The sequence below is a fragment of the Diospyros lotus genome, chromosome 9 (assembly GCF_014633365.1).
Source record: "Diospyros lotus cultivar Yz01 chromosome 9, ASM1463336v1, whole genome shotgun sequence".
Lineage (NCBI taxonomy): Eukaryota > Viridiplantae > Streptophyta > Magnoliopsida > Ericales > Ebenaceae > Diospyros > Diospyros lotus.
Window position 1 is genome coordinate 36,456,682 of NC_068346.1, and position 21,569 is coordinate 36,478,250.

At 37.0% G+C, this 21,569-nt stretch overlaps 2 protein-coding genes and 1 non-coding gene across 4 annotated transcripts; all 3 read right to left on the bottom strand.

Moving 5' to 3' along the window:
• Window positions 1-214: 214 nt before the first annotated feature.
• Window positions 215-14,315, bottom strand: LOC127809729 (uncharacterized protein At4g06598). 2 transcript variants are annotated; one of them, XM_052348759.1, is made up of 6 exons: window positions 14,114-14,315; window positions 13,798-13,997; window positions 5,287-6,017; window positions 1,580-1,659; window positions 1,364-1,486; window positions 215-912 (listed from the first exon to the last, which is right to left on the bottom strand). In XM_052348759.1, the coding sequence occupies exons 3-6, from the start codon at window positions 6,000-6,002 to the stop codon at window positions 707-709; spliced, it is 1,125 nt and encodes a 374-aa protein (XP_052204719.1). In that variant the 5' UTR covers window positions 6,003-6,017; window positions 13,798-13,997; window positions 14,114-14,315; the 3' UTR covers window positions 215-706. The 2 variants fall into 2 exon arrangements, with proteins under 2 accessions (XP_052204719.1, XP_052204718.1); XM_052348758.1 differs by lacking the exon at window positions 13,798-13,997 and having other exon boundaries at window positions 14,114-14,314.
• A 4,676-nt stretch (window positions 14,316-18,991) lies between these two features.
• On the bottom strand, window positions 18,992-19,065 carry TRNAR-UCG (transfer RNA arginine (anticodon UCG)). Its single transcript has one exon. It is a non-coding gene; the product is annotated as a tRNA-Arg (tRNA).
• A 1,190-nt stretch (window positions 19,066-20,255) lies between these two features.
• Window positions 20,256-20,995, bottom strand: LOC127809140 (ferredoxin). The gene has a single exon (XM_052347843.1). The coding sequence runs from the start codon at window positions 20,904-20,906 to the stop codon at window positions 20,475-20,477; it is 432 nt and encodes a 143-aa protein (XP_052203803.1). The 5' UTR covers window positions 20,907-20,995; the 3' UTR covers window positions 20,256-20,474.
• Between the last annotated feature and the right edge of the window lie 574 nt (window positions 20,996-21,569).

Sequence of the window (21,569 nt, forward strand, 5' to 3'; positions counted from 1 at the left end):
GAAACATTTAATGGCAAGCAACCAACTAGGTCTCTTAAAAAGAGTATGAGAGACTGCTCATGAGAGCGCTCAAATGTAGGTCTCTAAAAGTGAGATTTTCATATCTTTGAGGAAGAGGGGGCTTCTAAGACCTGTAATTAAGAAATAATTGACACCATAACTTACAACCTGGAAACTCAAAATATCTTCTGTCTTCAACAGAAGAGAATATTACTTGAGCAAAGCAAAGCAACGCTTTTTATTATTACACATTAATGTCACAGCAATGAGAGTCGCAATGGGGGGGGTGTCACTAGTAATTAGGACGGGGAGAGGAAACTGAAAGGAAATGATGAATTTGAATCACTGCAACATACAAGGGGGATAGATGATCATATCATCAGTCATGTCTTATAGGTCACCACCACCTCAGGTGAGTCTGCCAGATACACAGTTCTCGGCATCATCGACTACCAGGTGCACATCCATACTAGATTGATTGATAAGAGAGAATGCGCAAATTACAAGCAGGAAATGAACAGCTAGAAGAGAAGAGAGGCAAGAGCATCTAACACAACCACATTCTGGAAAGGCGGCACGGCGCCTGGAAGGGAATATGCCTATTTCCAGCGCAAAGCAGAGGCCCAACTGTCGTCACTGGCATGGCAACATCCAAACCAAAGACGGCATGGCATGGTTTTCTAGCGCTATTATACATCATCATATTTCATATGTGAAGTGGACCAGATATGGGGACGCGGCCAGAACTGTTATCCTTGTGTTTCATCGAAAGCTTCGCAAACTGTGAATCAAGGTCTCTACTGTTGGTGCGTCTATGGCCAGAAGATGGTGGTTGCTGTTCCTGCTGTTGTTGCTGCTGCTGATACAGGGCTCGCAGCCTTCCAAGTTCTCTCTCTAGTACTTCATGCTCCACTGCATGAAACTGAATCGTCTGAGTCTTTGAAATGAAACAAGTAAAGACACATCCTCCATGAAATAATGTATTAGCCTCTTATACTTTCAATTGAATCTTTTTGGACATTGTACAAATAATAGACTAAGGAGACTACAGTTCGCTGTGGTCACCCATTGTTCTGGTCCCTGGATGCAACTTATGCATGTAGCATCCAGAAAAGCCAACAAATTCAGAAACGAAACTATTGTTCCAAGAACAACAGTAAAATGTTTCTCCAAAGTTATGTAGTAGCATCCCTAGAAAAAGAAAAGCATCCATGGGTCAACTCTTGAAAATGCGGCAACTCTTGAATGTGAGGCAACAGTCCCACAAGTAACAAATAAACTAGCTAGACTCCAGATCTATATGTAATCCTACCATTGTAGGCCCTCCAAGCAACAGAAATAAATGACTTCTAACAGAACTTACAGTACTTAATAAGCTGCTCCTGGGCTAGACCATCTAACCGTTTCTTGAGGGCCTTGTTCTCCATGCTCAGAATCAGATTCTGCTGGTTGAGAAATTCAAGCTCAGCTGATGTTTCTGATCCCTCTGCCTGTAATTGTTATTAGAAACACCAGCACGTTATTGAACTTCCTGTACAAACTTATCACTCAAAAACAATTCTTATAGTTGTACTGATACTTGCCTGTAAAGCTTGGACATTCCCTTCCAGCTCAGCTATGTACTGAAGCTTCCGGACCCGTGAACGTTGAGCATATTGCCTGAAAAAAAGCGTCTCATCAAGTCTATGCAGCAACTAAATCATCAAATCAGTCTTCCCTAAATACTCCAGATTATATCAATAGGCTAATTGTAGCAACTAAACATATTTAATAATATAGATCCTACAGATGACAACCTAAATATTAGATAAAAATATCGCACCTGAATTAGCAACAAAACAAAATCTCTTTTTGATAAGCAAGAGCATGTAAAAGACCACTTTAAGAACATGAAACCTATGCAAACGAAACTGAAAGAAAGAGAACTCCTTTATAGATGACGGTCATAAATAAACTCAACATAAAAATTTAGACTCTAGAGAGAGAGAGAGAACAACTTTACAATTAAAAATAAATAAATAAATAAAACCAAGAAAAACACAAGTGCAATAAAGATAGTGCTCTCAAGGCAATCAACATGCTTCTCTACAGTCTCAGATGCTGAAAGGAAGAGATAGACTTCCAAACACAACACTGGGCCATACTTGGGCAAACCCACCCCCATGAGTATGAAAACTCCATCATAGATGTTGTCACCCACTGTACGTTCATGTGTTAAAGCACATGCACCAAAAGTATTAAGCCACATAATAGTGAAGATGATCAATCAACTCTCCCCCTGCTTACACTGAGCATCGCTCAGTCACAACTTGGCCCCATTTTCTCAAATTATCACAAGTGATATTGGAAGCCAGCAAGATAAAACGACTCCTTTATTTGAAAAATGCGCAGATTTTCCAAGTTGATTCCGCATGATTTTCCAAGGAAAACATGCTCTACTTTTATCACTGAAGGATCATAGAACAATTGAACTAAAACGGCTCCTTTACTTGACAAATGCCCAGATTCATAGTACTTCTCTTGCCCAATCCTTGAATAAGATTGAAGCATGCCAAATAATCAGCCCTGAACTAAATTTCTTAGCCCAGAAGATTCCATCTTAACTGAGCAAACCAGATTACTGAGCCAATACAAGGGAAAAGTTCACTTACAGAAGCCTACTTGTCAGCCAACTTTTACCCTACTTCAAAAGAAACAAACTTAAAGATCATTCCCAACTTTCAAAATCCCTCTTTCTCAACCCCTACCCCCACAACAGGACCTCCTTGGTCCCGTAGACCACCTGCCCCACCATCCCTCCCTCCCGTGAACCTTCCACATGCACTTAGCATTAAAATCCATGCGCACTCCTAAATTAATTCCACTTCAAGAGCAACTCAACTTTAACAAGGGGTAGGAACCTAGAATTTTGTTGTATGTTAAGTTGAAGTTTGCATTAACGTCCTCTTAACCCTTGACCACATTTTTTAGCCATGTCTTGGACAAACCAGACAGTTTCTGAAAATAATATCATCAATAAGTAATAAAATCAAAAACTCCATTGCAACATGTGGAGGGAGAGATTCCTCTCCTAATCTTCACTAGAAATCCACAAGTCGCAGAATTTGCATCATTGACAGAATGCATTTTTTCTTTAAATCCCAAAGTGATAGTTGAACAACCTTCTCCTGTCAAGTATAAAAGCTACATTGTTCATCGTCCCTCATTACTGTAGGAAATCTAGCTAATGGGAGTACCACTATAAACATAGCTAACGACAACCAGAAATCTTAATCCCGCTAGATGCATCTATTGGTTGTCTTTAACCTTATGAAGAATGTGAACATGGATAGAAAATGAATGGAGGTCTAGAATTTATGTAGTGGACTACCTCTATTTCATTCACTAGCCTCACAAGTGCATCTATTGATCTTTTTCTCACATGTCCAAACCATTTCAATGGCATCTCCTATGTTCTATTTACAATAAGCACCACTACTTAAATACATGGCTTCACATACACACTAACATTCTCATCTCAGTAACGTTTATATTTTGCATATATTGGTACTTTATCCAACATTTGATCCATACAACAAATATCTTAGCATTGTCCAATAAAACATCCCTTTTAACTTTTAAAGCATTTCTTTACTTTAACTATCCTATTTTGATTCAATGAGTAACATCCTCAATAATCTCCCCTTCTTTTTGAACAATTGATGCCAGATACCTAAACTGATCTTTTCTTAGAATAATTTTCAACCTGCTCAGCTTAAAACTATTCCTCCATAATTTGAACTTAACATTCATGCCTGTTTTTGTCTCATCAGCAAGACAATATTGTCTGCCAACAACATATGCCAAATAACAGGAGATGCTACTCAAGATAAGAACTGGTGTTCTGGTGCGTACTTGTTGCAGACTTGCCAAGCCCCTCTAATATGTAAGGGCAGGAAATATTTTCAGTTTCTCACCTCTTCAGTTTATCCTATCAATTTGTGGCTGATTGCCTTCACACTATTAAGTCAGAAACCTCTCATTTGCTAATTTGCTTGTTTTGAAACAAAGAAAAGGTAACATCAACTGAGATAAAACAGGTTTTGAGAAGAAAATCTAGCAAGGAAACGTAAAGGTTAGAAATGCATTTGTGGACTATTGCCCTGGTACTGTTGGTTTATTTCTTTAAGCTTGACCACTAACCAGTTTGCCCCCCACCCCCTACATTTACAGGCATTTATTGCTTCATTCACATCCTCTTTCTCCTTGGTGCTTCAAAATTGGAACAGTGAACAAAAAAATACTCTAGATACTGAAGGACGGAAAGACAAAGCCCCTCTCATGGTGCTGGGGGTTGGGTCCTCTAAATCAGAAAAAAGAAAAACAGTTAATTTGCAATCCCCAGACCTTGAGGGATATACAAGATTATGTATATTAAAAAAGACTAGTCCCCATTCTCTTATGAGCATTACCCATTTACCAAATATACAAACACGTGTCACGGCTTGGCAGTGACAAGTATGTAACCTTCTAATTTGATACTGATGAGAAGGTCAGAAGGGATGCTTAGGGAGAAATTCAGCAACGAGAGAGAAAGATTCAAGAGGGAGAGAGAGAGATAACAAGAGGAAGAATAATATTCTTCAGATTTTTTCATACCCCTTACAGGCTGGTACTAGAGGATATATACATCCTCTGGTTTAGGTGCTGCCTCAGCAGATTCCACCCCTCCTAACTATTTTGTCTCTTCCCAGGCCCCCTTTACACGTAGGATATTCCCTTAGGACACCCTCTCAACGTACAGCCACTCTCACCCAACGAGTACAAAAGCTTTAAGTAAATGAAAACATAAAAGCATAACAAAAAACGCAAAGAACGTTAAAACAGAAAAATAGCCAATGTCGCGCCATGGCCTATGTGCGTGACAACGCGCTGGAACTTATAACAAAAACCCAAAGAAAATCCAAGCAGACATACTTCAACAATCAAAGAGTCATATAAATCTCTGATGAAATCATTAAAACCTATAGCAGTAGACACTATGAAATTAAATATAGATAACATGAGCATGTAATTTTAAACAACAAACTTTGCAAAAAGTGCAGTTGAAGCCATCAAACATCAGAAAAATACTACTACAAATAATATAAGAAGGCATAATATGACGTGTCATAAACAGCGCGCTCTATTGCACAACAGAGCAAAAAGGTAGAAACTGAAAAAACAGCTGAGTGTCAGGATCATCATCAATACCAAGAATCAAGTAAAGAGTCACCAATCACAAACAAAAACAAAAATAGCACATACTGCTTAGCACGTTTTGTATCTGCTTCAGATGCAGAAGGCTTAGCATGAGAAGGATCTTTTCTCTCTGAAGCAGCTTTGGGATCATGCAGGCCTGACTCAGCTAAATCCTGCTTTTCAGTGTCTGTAGATGAAACCTGTTCTAATTCCTGTGGAACACATGATGAACCTGAGCTTTGAATGTCTCTACCAGAAGGAAGGGCACTTGGGCGTGCCTTTGTACTCAAAGACAGATCCCATGCTAGATTCTTCGATTTTCCCAAAGACTTCGGTTCTGCGTAGAAAGAATCATGCTGCACATCTTTGTAATGTTCATAGTCTTGGGATCCCCATGAAGGCGCTGAAATCAAATTTTTATATTTCTGCCCATCTTGAGGCACGTAATCTATGGGAGAAGCATTAACAACATCTACATATGTAAAAGAGTCGCTCGATGAACGCCGATGGCCTCCTTTCCGTACAGGCGTTTCTGGCTCATTAAGGAGTTCATCCAGCCATGAAGGTTGCTCCTCCATTAGAAAACTCTCAGAGGAAGTGCGTTGGTGGTGTGAATTTATCTCTCTTGGCTTTGCAATGCCTTTTGGTCCAATAGCAGGACTAGATATGTAATCAACATATGATGGAGCAGTAGTTGGAAATGGACTTTTAGGAGGAAGTAAAGGGTGCTTTCCATTATAAATCACATTTTTAATGTTCGATGACCCCTTGACATTTGCCATAACTAAGAACAATCCCTGTCAAGAACACAATACAGTTCGACAAAAATATCAAATTCATGAGGTTAAGTAATAACAAAAATGGGGAAAAGAAAAGGATTGACATGGGTGTGACATGACAAAGACAAGCCCAAGTAACAATTTTAATTAAAAAAAAAGCAAGACAGTGGTTGTAATTAAACCAGTTATAAGGCTATTGCACAATAACAAGACTAAAGTACCTTGATATTGAATATGAAGAAGCTTGCTATGAAATTGGGATTCAAGTTCTTTTAGCTACTTCAATGTTCTTGGGCCTTGGTAAGGAAATTCAACAAGATAACTCTAAAATTCATCATAAAGCCATCAAGATTCAATTATTCCATTCAAATTTATCTGTAACCATCTATCCTATCTTCACAAACCCAAAAACCTAGTAAGATTAACCTTCAGCTTGTAAACAAGTGGTTTGTACCTATCATTTTATATGATCCTAAATGAATCCCATGGATTTATGGTTAATTAATCCATCCTAGAAGAAAAGGGAAATGTTAGTCAATCTCAAACCATCCTATGTGTGAGTTACTGAGGATAATAACCATGCAATGCATTAATTGGTTATAATCTCCAGTGACCAGAGGGCATAGTTACAGGTGTTAAGTAAATCATTGGGATTACATAGTGTCAGCGAAGAAGGATCAGATCTTGTCTCTATTCTCAGACAAGATCAAATCAGTGTTGATTGATGGTAATGATTATATGTATTTCCTAAATAAAGAGTGTATCTTCTAGATCTAGATTGATATTTTTATGGCTGTATATTTCCATAAGTTGTTGTATCCTAAAAGCTGTATAGGTTTCCTAATCTAGGTTTAGAATCTTTCTTAAATCAGTCTTAGCAACTTCCTAATCTAAAGAGGAAGTTTGTGTATAAATCAGATTCACCCGTGAGAGGGGAATAAGATTGAAGAGAAGCATTTTTTTTCCCAGTCCTTAACATGGTATCAGAGCTTTAGGATCCCAATTACCAGTTTCCTTGGGACTATCGTAGCTTTTCTCTTTCAGTCTTCCTTTCTTCTTTTCAATCAATTTTCTTTGACATCATGTCTACCACCCAAGACCCTACACCCAACTCGGCTGATTCCAGAAATACCGTTTGCTGGAACTCACAATGGGGCCTTTGGGGGGGGGGGGGGGGGGGGATTGGATTACAAAACCTTCAAGTAGCTTACCGATTGAACGGTAAGAACTACTTAAAGTGGTCTCAATTGATCTGCACCTTTCTTAAAGAAAAAGGGAAGCTCGGTCATTTATTGGGAACAGGACCTAAGGACAAGGATCCGGCGTTTGCAGCATGGGATGAAGAAGACTTATTGGTGATGTCTTGGTTCTGGAACTCCATGATTCCAAAGATCAATGACACGGTCATGTTCTTCACAATAGCCAAGGACATTTGGGAAGCAATAAGCCTTACCTATTCCAAGGTCCGTGATGCAGCCCAGATTTATGAAATAAGGGCTAAGGTGGCAGCAACCAAGCAAGGTGTGAAGACTATCACAGAATATGCAAGCTTGTTGCAAACTCTATGGCAAGAGCTAGATCACTACAAGTGCTTGAAGATGAGATGCAGTGAGGATGTGGCACAACACAAAAGATTTGTGAAAAAAGAGAGGACATACGACTTCTTAGCCTGCCTCAACATAGAATTTGACGCGATAAAGGTACAAATCCTCGGTAAGGAGGATTTGTCGTTCTTGAATGAAGTAATTTCTTTAGCATGAAGAAGGAAGAAGGGATGTCATGCTGGAAACTTTCCCAGGAGAAAGCTTTGCACTAGTGTTTTTGAAGACTCACAATCAGAGCAAAGGGCCTAGAGAAGAAAAGAAACCTATGGACAGGGATTCTTTATGGTGTACCTTTTGCAAAAAGCCTAGGCACACCATAAAGAAGTGTTGGAAGCTCCATGGAAGGCCACCTAAAGGAGGACCAGTAAGGAGCCAAGTGCAGGGACAAGCATATATGGCCAACAGTTGCCAACAATTTGAACCAAAAGATTCAAAACAAGGAGAGGCCCTAGATCTCAATAGGGCAGAAATTGAACGAGTAGGAGTTTTTTAGGATCCCTTGACAAGAAGATTGAAAAAGGTACTTGCTCTCACAGGTACTTCTTCCTCTTCTTTTTCCCTACATGTTTCAAAAATTGTGCACCAGAACTCTTGGGTCCTAGATATTGGTGCTTCAGATCACATGACCTCTTTTCCACATTTGTTTATCTCCTATAATCCTTTCCCTAGCTCAAGAAAAATTACAATGGCAGATGGCTCTCTCACCACTGTTGCTAGCCAAGGAGATGTTCTTCTTAAAAAAATATCTCACCCTTAAAAATGGTCTTCATGTTTCTAAGTTATTTACTAATCTCATATCTATCCAAAAACTCATTGAAGATGCTAATTGCAGTGTGTTTTTTCATTTGAATGTATGTGAGATACATGAACAGGGCAAGAAAAAGATGATTAGGCTTGGTAGGGCTAGAGAAGGACTATACTACCTTGAGGAAATAGGTGGACAGGACAAGAAGGAGATCCTTCTTCTCATGTCATGCCTAGCGTAGTCCAACACAGATCAGTTATGGTTACACCATTACAAACTTGGTCATCTCATCCCTCTTTCCTCACTCTTAAGTTGATGTTTCCTGAATTAGCTAGGGGTCTCAACATTAAGAATTTTCATTATGCTGTGTGTGAGTTTGCAAAACATAAAAAGATGTCTTTTCCCTTATCCAATAAAAGAATTGATTCTCCTTTTTCTATAATTCATAGTGACATTTGGGGTCCATCAAATGTTTCCAATATTTCTAGGGCATGATGGTTTGTTATTTTTGTGGATAATTATACAAGGGTAATCTAGTTATATTTGCTGAAAACAAAGTCAAAAGTAAGCCATGTTTGCCCTATATTCTATAATATGATCAAGAATCAATTTGAGGTAGAAGTAAAACGGTTTAGTCTGACAATGCTAAAGATTTCCTCAATCAATCCCTATCTATGTTCTTTCAACAAAAAGGTGTCATTAATGAATCTTCTTACCCCTACACCCTCAACATAATGGAATGGACGAAAGGAAAAATGGCCACCTTTTGGTTGTTATTAGAGCTCTTCTCTTCCATCATAATGTTCCTAAACATTATTGGGGAGAAACAGCTTTAACATCCACCTCTCTCATAAACAAACTTCCATAAAAAACCCTAGAATCTTGTAGTCCAATTCAATTGTTGACTAGCTACTTTCCTGATTTTCATGTGACTAGTAATTGGCAACCCAAGATATTCGAGTGTACAGCCTATGTCCATATTCCTACAATCAATAAAGAGAAATTAGATCCTCGTGCTCTAAAGTGTGTTCATTGGATATTCCCCTACTCAAAAAGGTTACCAGTGCTACCATCCTCCTTCAAAGAAATTTTTCGTGTCTGTAGATGTGACCTTTGCAGAAAGTGAGTCCTATTTTAGACACTCTAAAGCTCAAGAACAGAACCTAACTCTATCTAGTAGAGATTATCCTCTCATTCTCTCAGACTATGATTTGTCACCCTCCTTGAATTCATCTCCTAATCTGAAGGATTCAATAGGTATGACATCAAAGGAAATTTCTCCAACAACTCCTCGACCACTGTAGGTGCATTCAAGGAGGAAGAAACCAAAATCTAACCCTATGCAAGCCTTAGCATCCACTGCTAGCTCTGACTCGACTACAGACAAGATTGATACTGACAATTCAGCCAACTTTCTAGAGCCATCCCTAGGTAATTCCATAACCGATTCCTCAACACTTGATAATAACCCTATGAAACCTATTTATCCCACTCTTGAAACAGACACATCTAAGTGTAATCTTAATTGGCCCATTGCACTTGGGAAAGAAACTAGAACCTATACCAAACAGACACACCTATTTCTCTCCTATTCTAAGCTATCATCTACCCACAAGGCCTTTTTTACCAGTCTTCATACCATTCCTATCCCCAGAAATTTTTCTAAAGCTATAGGGAATAAGAATTAAGAATTGGAAGGATGCCATGGAAGCTGAGATGGCCGCCCTAGAAAAAAATCAAACATGGGATTTGGTGCAATTGCCTAAAGGAAAACATCTGGTGGGCTGTAAATGGGTGTATACAGTAAAGTACAAGTCTGATGAGTCATTAGATCGATAGAAGGCAAGATTGGTGGCCAAGGGATATACACAAGTATATGGGGTAGATTACTTAGACACCTTTGCACCGGTGGTAAAACTAAATACAGTTAGGGTGCTTCTATCTTTGGTTGTTAACCTAGACTGGCCACTACATCAATTTAATGAAAAAAATGTATTTTTGCATGGGGATCTAGAAGAGGAAGTATACATGGAAGTGCCACCAAGGTATGGTCCAACCACACAAGAACTGGTAGCATGAAAACTAAAGAAAGCCATGTATGGACTGAAACAGTCCCCAAGGGTTCGGTAGATTTACAAATGTGATGCTCAACATGGGATATAGGCAAAGCCAAGGAGATCATACCTTATTCATCCATCATTTGGCCACAAGAGGAGTGGCAGTCCTTATTGTATATGTGGATGACATTGTTGTCATCGGAAATAATGGGAAGGCATGAATAAGCTAAAGGAATGTTTGGTGAGAGAATTTGAGATCAAAGACTTGAGAAGATTGAAATATTTTTTGGGAATAGAAGTAACTCATTCAAAAGAGGGCATTTTTATTTCTCAGCAAAAAGTATGTAGTGGATCTTCTAAATGATACTGGGTTGCTAGCTTGCAAAGTAGTTGAAACTCCCATTGAACCAAATCATGAGCTAGGAGAGGCTTTAGAGGATAATATGGTTGACAAGGGAGCTTATCAAAGGCTGGTTGGAAAGTTAATATATATAGCTCATACTCGGCCAGACATAGCCTATGTGGTAGAAGTGGTCAGCCAGTTTACGCATAACCCAAGGGAAACTCATCTCAGGGCCGTATATAGGATTCTACATTATTTGAAGGGCACATCTGGGAGCGGCATTTTATTCAAGAAAGGAGAAGCCATGTTACTAGAAGCTTACACAAATGCTAACTATGCAATATTTGTTGTAGATAGAAAGTCAGCATCCGACTATTGTACCTTGTTAGACCTTGTTAGGGGAGGTCTATGACTCTAGGGATGTGCGAACTACTGTGGTTAAAGATATTATAAGATGATCTCAATATTGAATGGACAACACCTATGAAACTTTACTGTGATAACAAGTCAGCAATTAGTATCGCACACGATCCAGTTCAACATGATAGAACAAAACATGTTGAAGTGAATAGACATTTCGTAAAGGAGAAACTGGACAGTAGATTGATTTGAACTTCCTATGTTTCCTCAAGTGATCAACTATTAGATGTGCTAACCAAGGGACTTCTTGCAGCCATGTTCAAAAGAATGATGAGCAAGATTGGGATGCATGATATCCACTCCCAATCTTGAGGGGGAGTGTTAGCGATGAAGGATCAGATCTTGTCTCTATTCTCGGACAAGATCAAATCAGTGTTGATTAATGGTAATGATTATATGTATTTCCTAAATAAAGAGTGTATCTTCTAGATCTAGATTGATATTTTTATGGCTGTATAATTCCATAAGTTGTTGTATCCTAAAAGCTGTATAGGTTTCCTAATCTAGGTTTAGAATCTTTCTTAAATCAGTTTTAGCAACTTCCTAATCTAAAGAGGAAGTTTGTGTATAAATCAGATTCACCCGTGGAAGAGGAATAAGATTGAAGAGAAGCATTTTTTTCCCAGTCCTTCTTGACACATAGCATGTGTAAACACAGGGAGAAACAACTTCTTCCCAATTTAGTAATCAATTCAAGTAATTAGAACAAGTGAATCCATGACAAAAATGGTGTGAATCCTATCATTAATAACTTAACAAGAAATCCCTAAAATCGAATATTTTGAAGTTGGTAAAGACTCGCTCCTTGGTTCAGAGGACCAACTCGATCCTCTTCCCTAGTGATCCCCGAAGAGGGAACCCAAAAACTTATATGTTTTACTCTATCTAAGATACACTCAGCATTTTCAGGCATGGTACCGGTCTCACAACATGACACCAAGGGATAAGCATTGGAGCTGCATATCTCCAGTCAGACATGGCAAATTTGGGTTGTTTTAACCCAGATCTTGGTTGCACGAGCCATAATTACCTAGTTGGCGTCTTGGGTTGGCTCGGATTGCGATTGTCTTTCTTCCAACAAGATCTTGGCTTGCAACAAGCACGTTTGGCGATGCTTCTCAATGACTACTTCCGGCTTGCAAGAGCTTCTCGGTGAGCTCCGGCCTACACCGAAGTCGCCACCGCCTCTACTTTGTTCCTCGAAACCTTAACTTATGTTACGGAGATAAGAGAGAAATAAATGAGTGAGTGGGATTTCTTTATATTCTGATAGGATGGGTTGTAGGATTTCTTTTTTGTTCAAAGAATGGGCATTTCATTAGGGCTGTCAAAGACAGGCAGGACAAACAGAAAAAAGAAATATATTCTTTCTACATTTAGATGAGAATACATAAATTTTATAATTTAAAATAAATATATATATTAACTCAATACAATTTAAATTTCAAATATAAAATGAATTCATTTTTAGATTTATATATATGATATATATGTATAGTTGACAATTCATGGATCCTAAAACCTCATTTTTTTTGTTATAGAACTAAAAGATCAAAGATTTGTAGGTGTAGGAATAGGGTAGTAAGATTTATTGTTCTCTATATCATATCCTCGTGCTTGTGTCCTATGCTCAGAGACATATTTCCATATCAAAATATTCATTAAATTGACAAGTCTGACCTCTAGATACAAACCTGTGTCCAGCACCTGTACCTAAGTCCATGAAACATAAGGTTTGGGGTTTACTAACATAAGGTTTTACTAACTAACAATGTGAACCTGAAACGCAACATGATCGGTTTGAGACTAACTGGAGGACTAGCACAAACTCATGGGAACTAGATAGAAAGAAATACATTTAAGAATAACTACTTCATATATATTAAGCCACGAGCCCTATCAAGTTTGGGCTGAGCCAGACAAGCCTCCAATTGTCAAGCTAAGGCCAAAATAAATTCACTCATTCTCTCACCAAGCTAGCCTCTGCTCATCTTAAAGTAAGCTCAGACTGCCAAAAAAGCTAGAAAAACATTGAAGATATATGCGTATTCCAAGGATCATTTGCAAGAACCTTTTCTTAAGCAAAAACCCTTTCTTTTTGAAAGTTTACATAAAAGTTGCATAAGAAAAAACTTCAGACATTTTGGACACCCAACAAGAAAGATGATCGAATGAAACATCCTCATTATTCCAGTAACAAAATTAAAACTCATTAACATACAAAAAAATCTACAGAAGGGCATTTCTGAATTTTTGGACAAGGATAAACAAGGAAAAAGGAAAGTTCGTTGGAGAGATCTATAGCCGTCATTTTTTAGAACTTTAAATCAATGTTAGTCAGAACACCCTCAAGCTAAAAAGAATTGTAAAAAAGAACAAGAAAAAAACTCCTCCCAACATGAGACAGACAAGGGTTCAGTACAAGATATTTGCAATCTGAAAATCAGATGGTAAGGTTGTCCAGTACAAGAAAATCTTCGACTTAAATAGTAGCTAAAACTCTCTTCCCCATATATAGTTGCTTCAGATCTGCAAACGCTTCAAAATCGTTCATTTCAGCTAGTAATTTTATCAGAACATCAATCGTATAAACTTAGATAACGATCAAAGGTCAAAGCCATAATTCTACCCATGGCAGCAGGTTAATGGAGCCAACATAACTTGTGAAACATATTCAAATCCGACGCTTACTATCTATCCTAATTTTTTTTTTTCCCATTTCACTTCTATGAGGTCCTCCTTTCTTTTGGACAACAAGCCAAGATTCGCAAATTCCTCGACCCTATAGCCATCGAAACTCTGAAACTTTCCCGGAAACCAACCAGATTGCTTAAAACAACAACAACAACAACAAACAAATAATAATAATAATAATAATAATAAAGAACGAAGACGAGGAAATTAGAGGGAAGCGGAGAACAGATTCGTGGAGAAGAAAAGCTGACCTTTTCCTATATGAATGGAAATCGAAGATCTTCACATGCAATGTGACTCGCAGAGAAGGAAAGATGAATCAGCGAATCTGCCTCTCTAGCTATCTTCTAGGGTTTCTTCCCCGCGAATCACCTTCTCGTCGATGAATCGAGCTGGCAACGCTTGGATTGGGAAACCCAAACAAAACATGTCTTTGTAAATAAATATTGGAGGAAACATTACATTACATTACATATAGACAGACCCTCATCCCTACTTTATTATTATTATTATTATTATTATTATTGGAGCTGAGCTGACAGTGTGAACAGAAGCAAAAAAATAATAAAAAAATACCCTAAATGGTAGTTTAGTTTATCAGTTCGTTCTTCGCCGTTGAGTATACGAAAATAAAATTAGGATCAACGGGCAAAGTACAAATTGTTGGGTGTTGCTCTTTAGGCTCTCAGGTTTCGTGTTTGAGACATATTTAGATAAAAAAGTTTAACAGTCAAATCAACGGAAAGACACTAGGGATCGAAACTGACTATTGGGTTCCCTGATTTACATCTCCGACTGGAATCGTGAGTCCGAGCAGTAAAAAATGCTCGTGATGGTGTTATAATCAAAAAAAATATATAAAATGAATATGATATTAAATAAAATAATAATAATATTTTTTTAATTATAAGATTTTTTTATAAGTATAATTTTTAATATAAAAAATAATTATTTAATTAAAAATAAATATAAATTTCATAATATATTCAAAACAATTCTAAAAAAAAAAATTCACTTAAAAGACAAAAAAAAATTCATATCTAAACTAGCATTTTTTCCTTGTATTTTTTATATTTTTCTAATATTACAGGCGGAATTCTAATAACGAACTGGAAACGTTTTTTAGCATTTTCAAAATGAAAATATTTCAAAAACTTTGAAATGGAGCCCTTGAGAGATTTTCGTGCATCATAGATTCTAGTGTTCGAGTCTCTCATAAGTCATATTTTTTTTTATTAGATTTTGATGATAATTTTATTTAGGAAAATATTAATTACAAAGCTCAACAGTCTAACCTCATAAAGGATGTAAAGAGTTGGGTAAATCTGTTAGCACACATAATCTATCTATATTTGTTGTATATAAGCAAACAAATTTTGAAAAATTTTACTATAACAATTAAAACTCATTTTATTCAAAGTTTTGCTTTAAAAAGTTAATCACTATCCAATAAAATCTAATTTAAATTTTGTTTATGCATGCATGTCATGAAACACGACTCACATTTATTTAACCGAGACTTAATCTTTGATAAATTTATGGTCTTGAAATGGATAAATGACAAAAAAAAAATTAAAATTTTCTCATTCTCGTATTTATTTTGTATTGTTGTCGAGATACAATAATAAATTTGAGTGACGAAAGAGCATTCATCTTAAGCCTCTAATCTCCGACAACTATAAAAAAGAAATCAATCAGGGATGTAAGGTGTCTCTTGCATGAGCCATCCAATATTTATATCAATTTTAGCCCAAAAATAGAGAAGTATTTAGATAACTTGTGTAGGAGTTCTTACATATCCTGATTGAATGGATGACTCTCTATTTATAGAGGTTAGAACTGATAAGTGGAGAAACATTTGCGCTTTCTAGAGTTATTTGTTTCTGATTTCTGGACAAAGATCTCGAAAGTGAATTGACATATTCTTAATGGGTCATACTTTGAAAAGTCCCCGAGGATTGTATCTTTGGGACTTGAGAGAGGCTCCGAGAGGGTCTTTCAAGTGAAAGGCCCCCCACTCCAGGGTAGTACTCTGTCGAGAAAAATTTTAAAATTAATTGATTTTTTTAAGTTTTTTGAATAATAATGGTAGCATAAAACATTGGTTTAAACTTTAAACATTACTCAAATCGACTTGGTCTAGGTTGGCCAACTGCAGCCTAAACCCACACCCAACTCTTGCAGATAATTTGTACTTTTGAAGATTCAATTCTCCTTTGGATTTGAATAGTCCACAAGTTTATGTGGTCCATAATCAAAGACAGACTTGCCTAATATTCCATTGATATCATACAATTGGTGAGAAATGTTTAAGTTGTTAACATAAAAATAAATTTATTTGTTGGTGACTCCATGTTTTAAGTTTTTTAAAATTTTGTAAAAAAAAAAAATTAGTCAGAAAACACAATAATTTTTGTGCAAATACTCTGATGAAGAACTCTTGAATAATTAGAAGTGGCTACCTGACAAAATAGGTTATCGTCTATTTATTGCTGAGATAGGTAAAAAATGATAAGAATTTTTTATTTTTCAAGATTGACACAAACCTATTGATTTTTATATATTTGCACAATTTTTAAAAAAGATCTTAGAAACATGTTTGTACTCTATTGTAGAAATACTCTACATGAGACCCTTTGGGAGACTTTTCTAACTCTCCCAAAGCTTTTTCTTGGCTCTCCTCACAAGAGCTTGTCGAGAGGGTCTCTCCTTCTATCTCCCATATCCCTTTTGTGTGATTTTTTCATTTTTTTTATATTATATGTTTCATTCTTAACTTTTAAACTAATTTTGAGTATAATCTGTTACCTGAAAATCAACCGTACTATGCTCGTGAGGGCAACTTTTAGACTAATATTTATGAGTTTTGTAAAAGCCAAAGACATATTTTTGTTTCTGAACTTTTACATTTTTTTTTCCGTAAAACCCTAAACATTTTGTAATTTCAAATGTACCCATGAACATTACAAAAAATTACTCATTTGAATATCTAGTCAACAAATAATACATACTCACACTGATATGACAGTTTTTCGACATCTTCTCAGCTCCTCTTCCTCCTTCTCATATTCTCTCTATCTCACGTCTCATTAACTTATTCGTTTTCTCCTAGCTCATCTCCTTTTTTTCCGGCATCTTCTCGTTATTCAAATTTTTTGAAAATCAATTTATATTATAGTTTTTAAATATCAAAATACCAATAAAAAAATGTATCCAATACATGAGATGAGATGGGAAAAACTGCAAGTAATGGAATGAGTTTGCTTGGCTGGCTGTAAAGCAGGACATTGACATGATTCTATGTGTCATTAATACCCTCACAAACCTCCTGCAAATACCATAGACAGTGTGAAATCATTGCAGATTTGTATGGATCCTTCTTCCATAAGAATACAGAAAACATTGACACAATCATTAGTCTCCAGCACGCCCTTTGAAGCAACCTACCCATATTTGTATTGTGCGTTAATGTCACTAATTAAATGCCCAGTCTACATCTAGCTACTGTCATCACCTCACAACATCTTAACTTACCCAACAACCTCCCAAAGTCCTAAGAATCTAGAGACACCTACCCATGCCACCATAGTGTTTCCATTTCTTCTTGGTGGGTTGGTTGGTTGGATAAAATGTTGGCCCTAACAAGTGAGAATAAATGTTGGGGGCCCCATCTTTCTCTTTTGTGCTTGGAAGCCCATGAAGTTGAGATATGGGAATGAGAATCTCACTTAGTGCTGTAATCTCACCCCCACTTCACAGATGCAACCAACAGTGACAGTGCATATTGGATGCAAAGAGGAGACATTGAATGGAGACATGGAATCAGATCTTTGTTTTTCTTTCCCATTCTTGCCATCCATCCAAACATATCTATCTCCCTTCCAAGAGACTATGAACAAAGAGCACAATGGTAATAGTTTTCAACATTAGAAGTCCCAAAGCTCATAATGCCAAAAAGTTTCGCTAGCTTAAAATTGTTATTGTTGTTATATGGATACAATAATAAATTTATTTGCGACAATCATCTCTAACCTGACAAGAGTCTTAAAAGAGAAGCAAATCAAAGGGTGCAGGACGTTTATTGCGCAAACCATCCGATACTTAAATTTGACTTAAAACAATAAATTAGAATAAGTTGTAGAGATTTTTCAATGGTGTGTGACATACCTTTTTCAAAAAGAGGGCTCCTTTATTTATGGTGAAAATAGCTAGTTTGTGACGAACATCTTTGCCTTTTTGAACTCAACTGAGATAGGCAAGATTTGCAAATAGTCCATATTCTTTACGAGATTCCAAAGAAAATTTCAAAGGGGACTTGCGCTTCTATATTAGGTATACCCCAAGAGATATATCTCTAGGTGACTAAAAAGTCTCCAAGCTTTATCTGTATAGAATTAGCTTGTTGCCCAAAGCCTATTATAGTGAGAGAGTCTCTCAAGCCTTTTCTAGGGTACTTTTATTTTATTGTGACTCAATTACTCCTAAGTTTATTTTTTCACAAGGGCTTAATCACTTTCTCCACAAACCATCAATTTATGCAAATGGGGTAGAGAATAGGGCTAAAATCTCAACAACTATTGCTTAAATCAATGTAAATAAGATGCATTAATAAAATAGCACACAACGTAGCAATATATATCACAAAAGTACTCACATAATCCGAAAATTGTTCTACCTTCTCTACATATATAGATAATTTAATATTAAATCGTCTTGTTGAAAATAATAGATATTATAGTATAAAAGCACAAAACTCATGGCCAAACCTATATTTTTGTCCTTGTACTTTCACGTTTTTTCATGCGATCACTCAAAATTTTTGTTATTTTGATTATATTGTTAGACCTGTATTTTCAAATCAATTTAATTCATATATTTTGATTTTTTTTTATGTAACAATTCAAACTTTTCATTATTTATATTACACCCCTAACAATGTATTTTCAAATCAATTTAATCATGATACTTTAATGTGAATAAAGTGTGACTTTAAAAAAAGATAAAAGTAAATGAATAAAAAGGTGAATTTGGCCCAAAACTCATATACAGAACAAATTAAGGCCCCTAAACATAGAAAAATTGACCCAACGAAGGGGACATCTGCGGCTCAAAATGAATGAAAAAACCTTCGACCACAGTGGGAGTCGAACCCACGACCTTTTGATCCGAAGTCAAACGCGCTAATCCACTGCGCTATGCGGTCCTGTGTGTTGCTTCTCACGCAACGATCTAGAAATATTTATATAGTAAGTCATGTAGCCCAAAATAGTCGTAAATTTTTAGAGGCATTACTTACTTTTATGAGCATAAAATTGTAAAAAGCTTGGGGCTTAAACCTATTTAGGTAAATTTTGACAGTTAAATTAATGTTCAATAGTAAGAAAATATATAAAAAGTAATAAAATAATAAATGCTTACTTGTCGATCGAGAATTTAGGGTTTTTATAGTATATTAATTGGGACGTCATTTCGGGCATAATCAAGACATGATATCAAGATTTCGAGTCATATTGATAAAATTATGCCCATTAATAATTGAGACGCAATATCTTACTATGTTTCAACCCCCCCCTCTCTCTCTCTCTCTCTCGCACTTCACCATCGAAAAAAAATTACAAAAAAGTAGTTAGGACGTACTTTCTCTCCTCTTCCAATCCTTTTTGGATGGGCAAAAACCCTCTAAAAACCACCCAAGCCCTTGACTTAAACCCCACATGTTCTAAGTGGTCAATGACCTCAATTTCTAGGTAGTCAATGGACGTTGTAATTTTTTTGAGAGCCCTAACCTTAAGTGTTAATGGGTTATGCCTTAAGTCGACCATACACATGATGAATCTAGATATTTTCTAAGTTAGTCTTCATGTCAAACATTGAGAGTACACCGCGTAAGAATATCTCGTCAATCCACGTGTCCTCTCTAAATTGATTCACGCGGCACTTCATGATTGATTAGTAAGTTGATTAATTACCCCCGCCAAGTGCATTTGTTAAAATATTAATAATGTTATTTATACATTAATTTTTGATACTCTTAAAATTGCAAATACTTTTTCATAAAAACTAACAATATTTTTTGATAATAAGTATATCGTATTTTAAATTATATAAATAATTAATAAAATTATTTAATTATTAAATATTAAATATAATAAATAGAAATAAAAATACCATCACACCCTAGATTTATATTTTTTAGGATGACCGAGCCAGCGCTCAATCTCTTGATTTTGCTAAAAAAAAATAAATTACGAAATGTATCTCGAAGAGACAAGGATTCGAACTAGCAACCTTTTAAATAATACCGATATATCTCAGTCCGTCTTTTACTATTTGAGTAATATTTAAGGGTTAGATTCATATTTTCTTATTAGATAAAGAGAAAGGAGAATGAAATTAGAGACGAAGAAGAACTCTTATAACTGTAATTATAACCGTAACCATAACCATAACAAGACAAAGATGGCGAGGGAGTGGTAGGGATGGATGGGTACATGGAGATGGAGAAGCAATTAAATTAAGCAAACAGTACAAAAAAAAGGAGGAGCAATAATGAAGAAGCACTACTACTATTATTAGTAACTAACGTCTAATCATTCATCATCATCATCATCATCAAACCAGCTCCTCTTCTTTGTGGGTCTCAATGACAACATCGGACGTAGGATAAGCCACGCAGGTGAGGACCCACCCAGCGTCCATCTGCTCGTCGTCGAGGAAGCTGCCGTCCGACTGGTCGATGCTGCCGCCGACGACTTTCCCGGCGCAGGAAGAGCAGGAGCCAGCCCGGCAAGAGTAGGGCAGGTCAATGCCCACCTCCTCGGCGTGGTCCAGGATGTAAACGTCGTCGGGGCACTCGAACTCTTGGGGCCCGTCCGGGGTGATGAGCTTCACCTTGTACGAGGCCATGGCGGTGACTCTGCCGCCGCGGCCGGGCTTCACTCCGAAGAGAGCCTGCCCCACGTTGGGGACGGCGCGGAGGGCCACCGCCGGCTGCTGGCGCCGGAGGAAGGAGGTGCTGACCATGGTGCCGGAGAGAGCCGCCATTGAATCCGGTCGGTGGCTGTGGATTGATGATGGGTGGGGGAAGGAGAAGGAGAAGGGGAAAACTAGCGTTGGGTAATGGGGAGAGGCTTGTGGAAATAGCGTGGTAAGTAGTGGGGAGGAGGGTGAGCTGGCAGGGGATGCTATCCTCCACGTGTCGGCACTGCGTTGCTCATTCTATCGTTTTATCATCTTAATGGGTTCACCGGAATTTGTGTGGTGGTGGTGGCTCCGCCACTTTTCTTGTCGACATGCTCCGTCGATGATCACTGCTTTTCGTTTCGAGGCGTTAAAAGAGTTTTGAGAGTTGACGGGTAGCTCAAATTAAGCCACCTCACGACCGACACCCAACCACACACACACACACACACAGACGAACCAAATGAAATAAATAATTTATGAACCACAGAAGGAATTGTCAAATGTCCTGTGAGTGGATCTCAATTTCTTACATCATTCTTTGTCACATTTATTATTTTCGTTGATTTTGAACCATTTTTGTCACATTCATAATCATTTATAACCGTTGATTTAGTTGATTTTTGGGCTTTTTTTTATAATTATTCAAATATTTTTTGTCATTTTATTACACCCCCTACCTTTATATTTTCAATTCAATAATCTTTTAACAACTTAAAATTTTCATTATTTCAATAAATCTCTAAA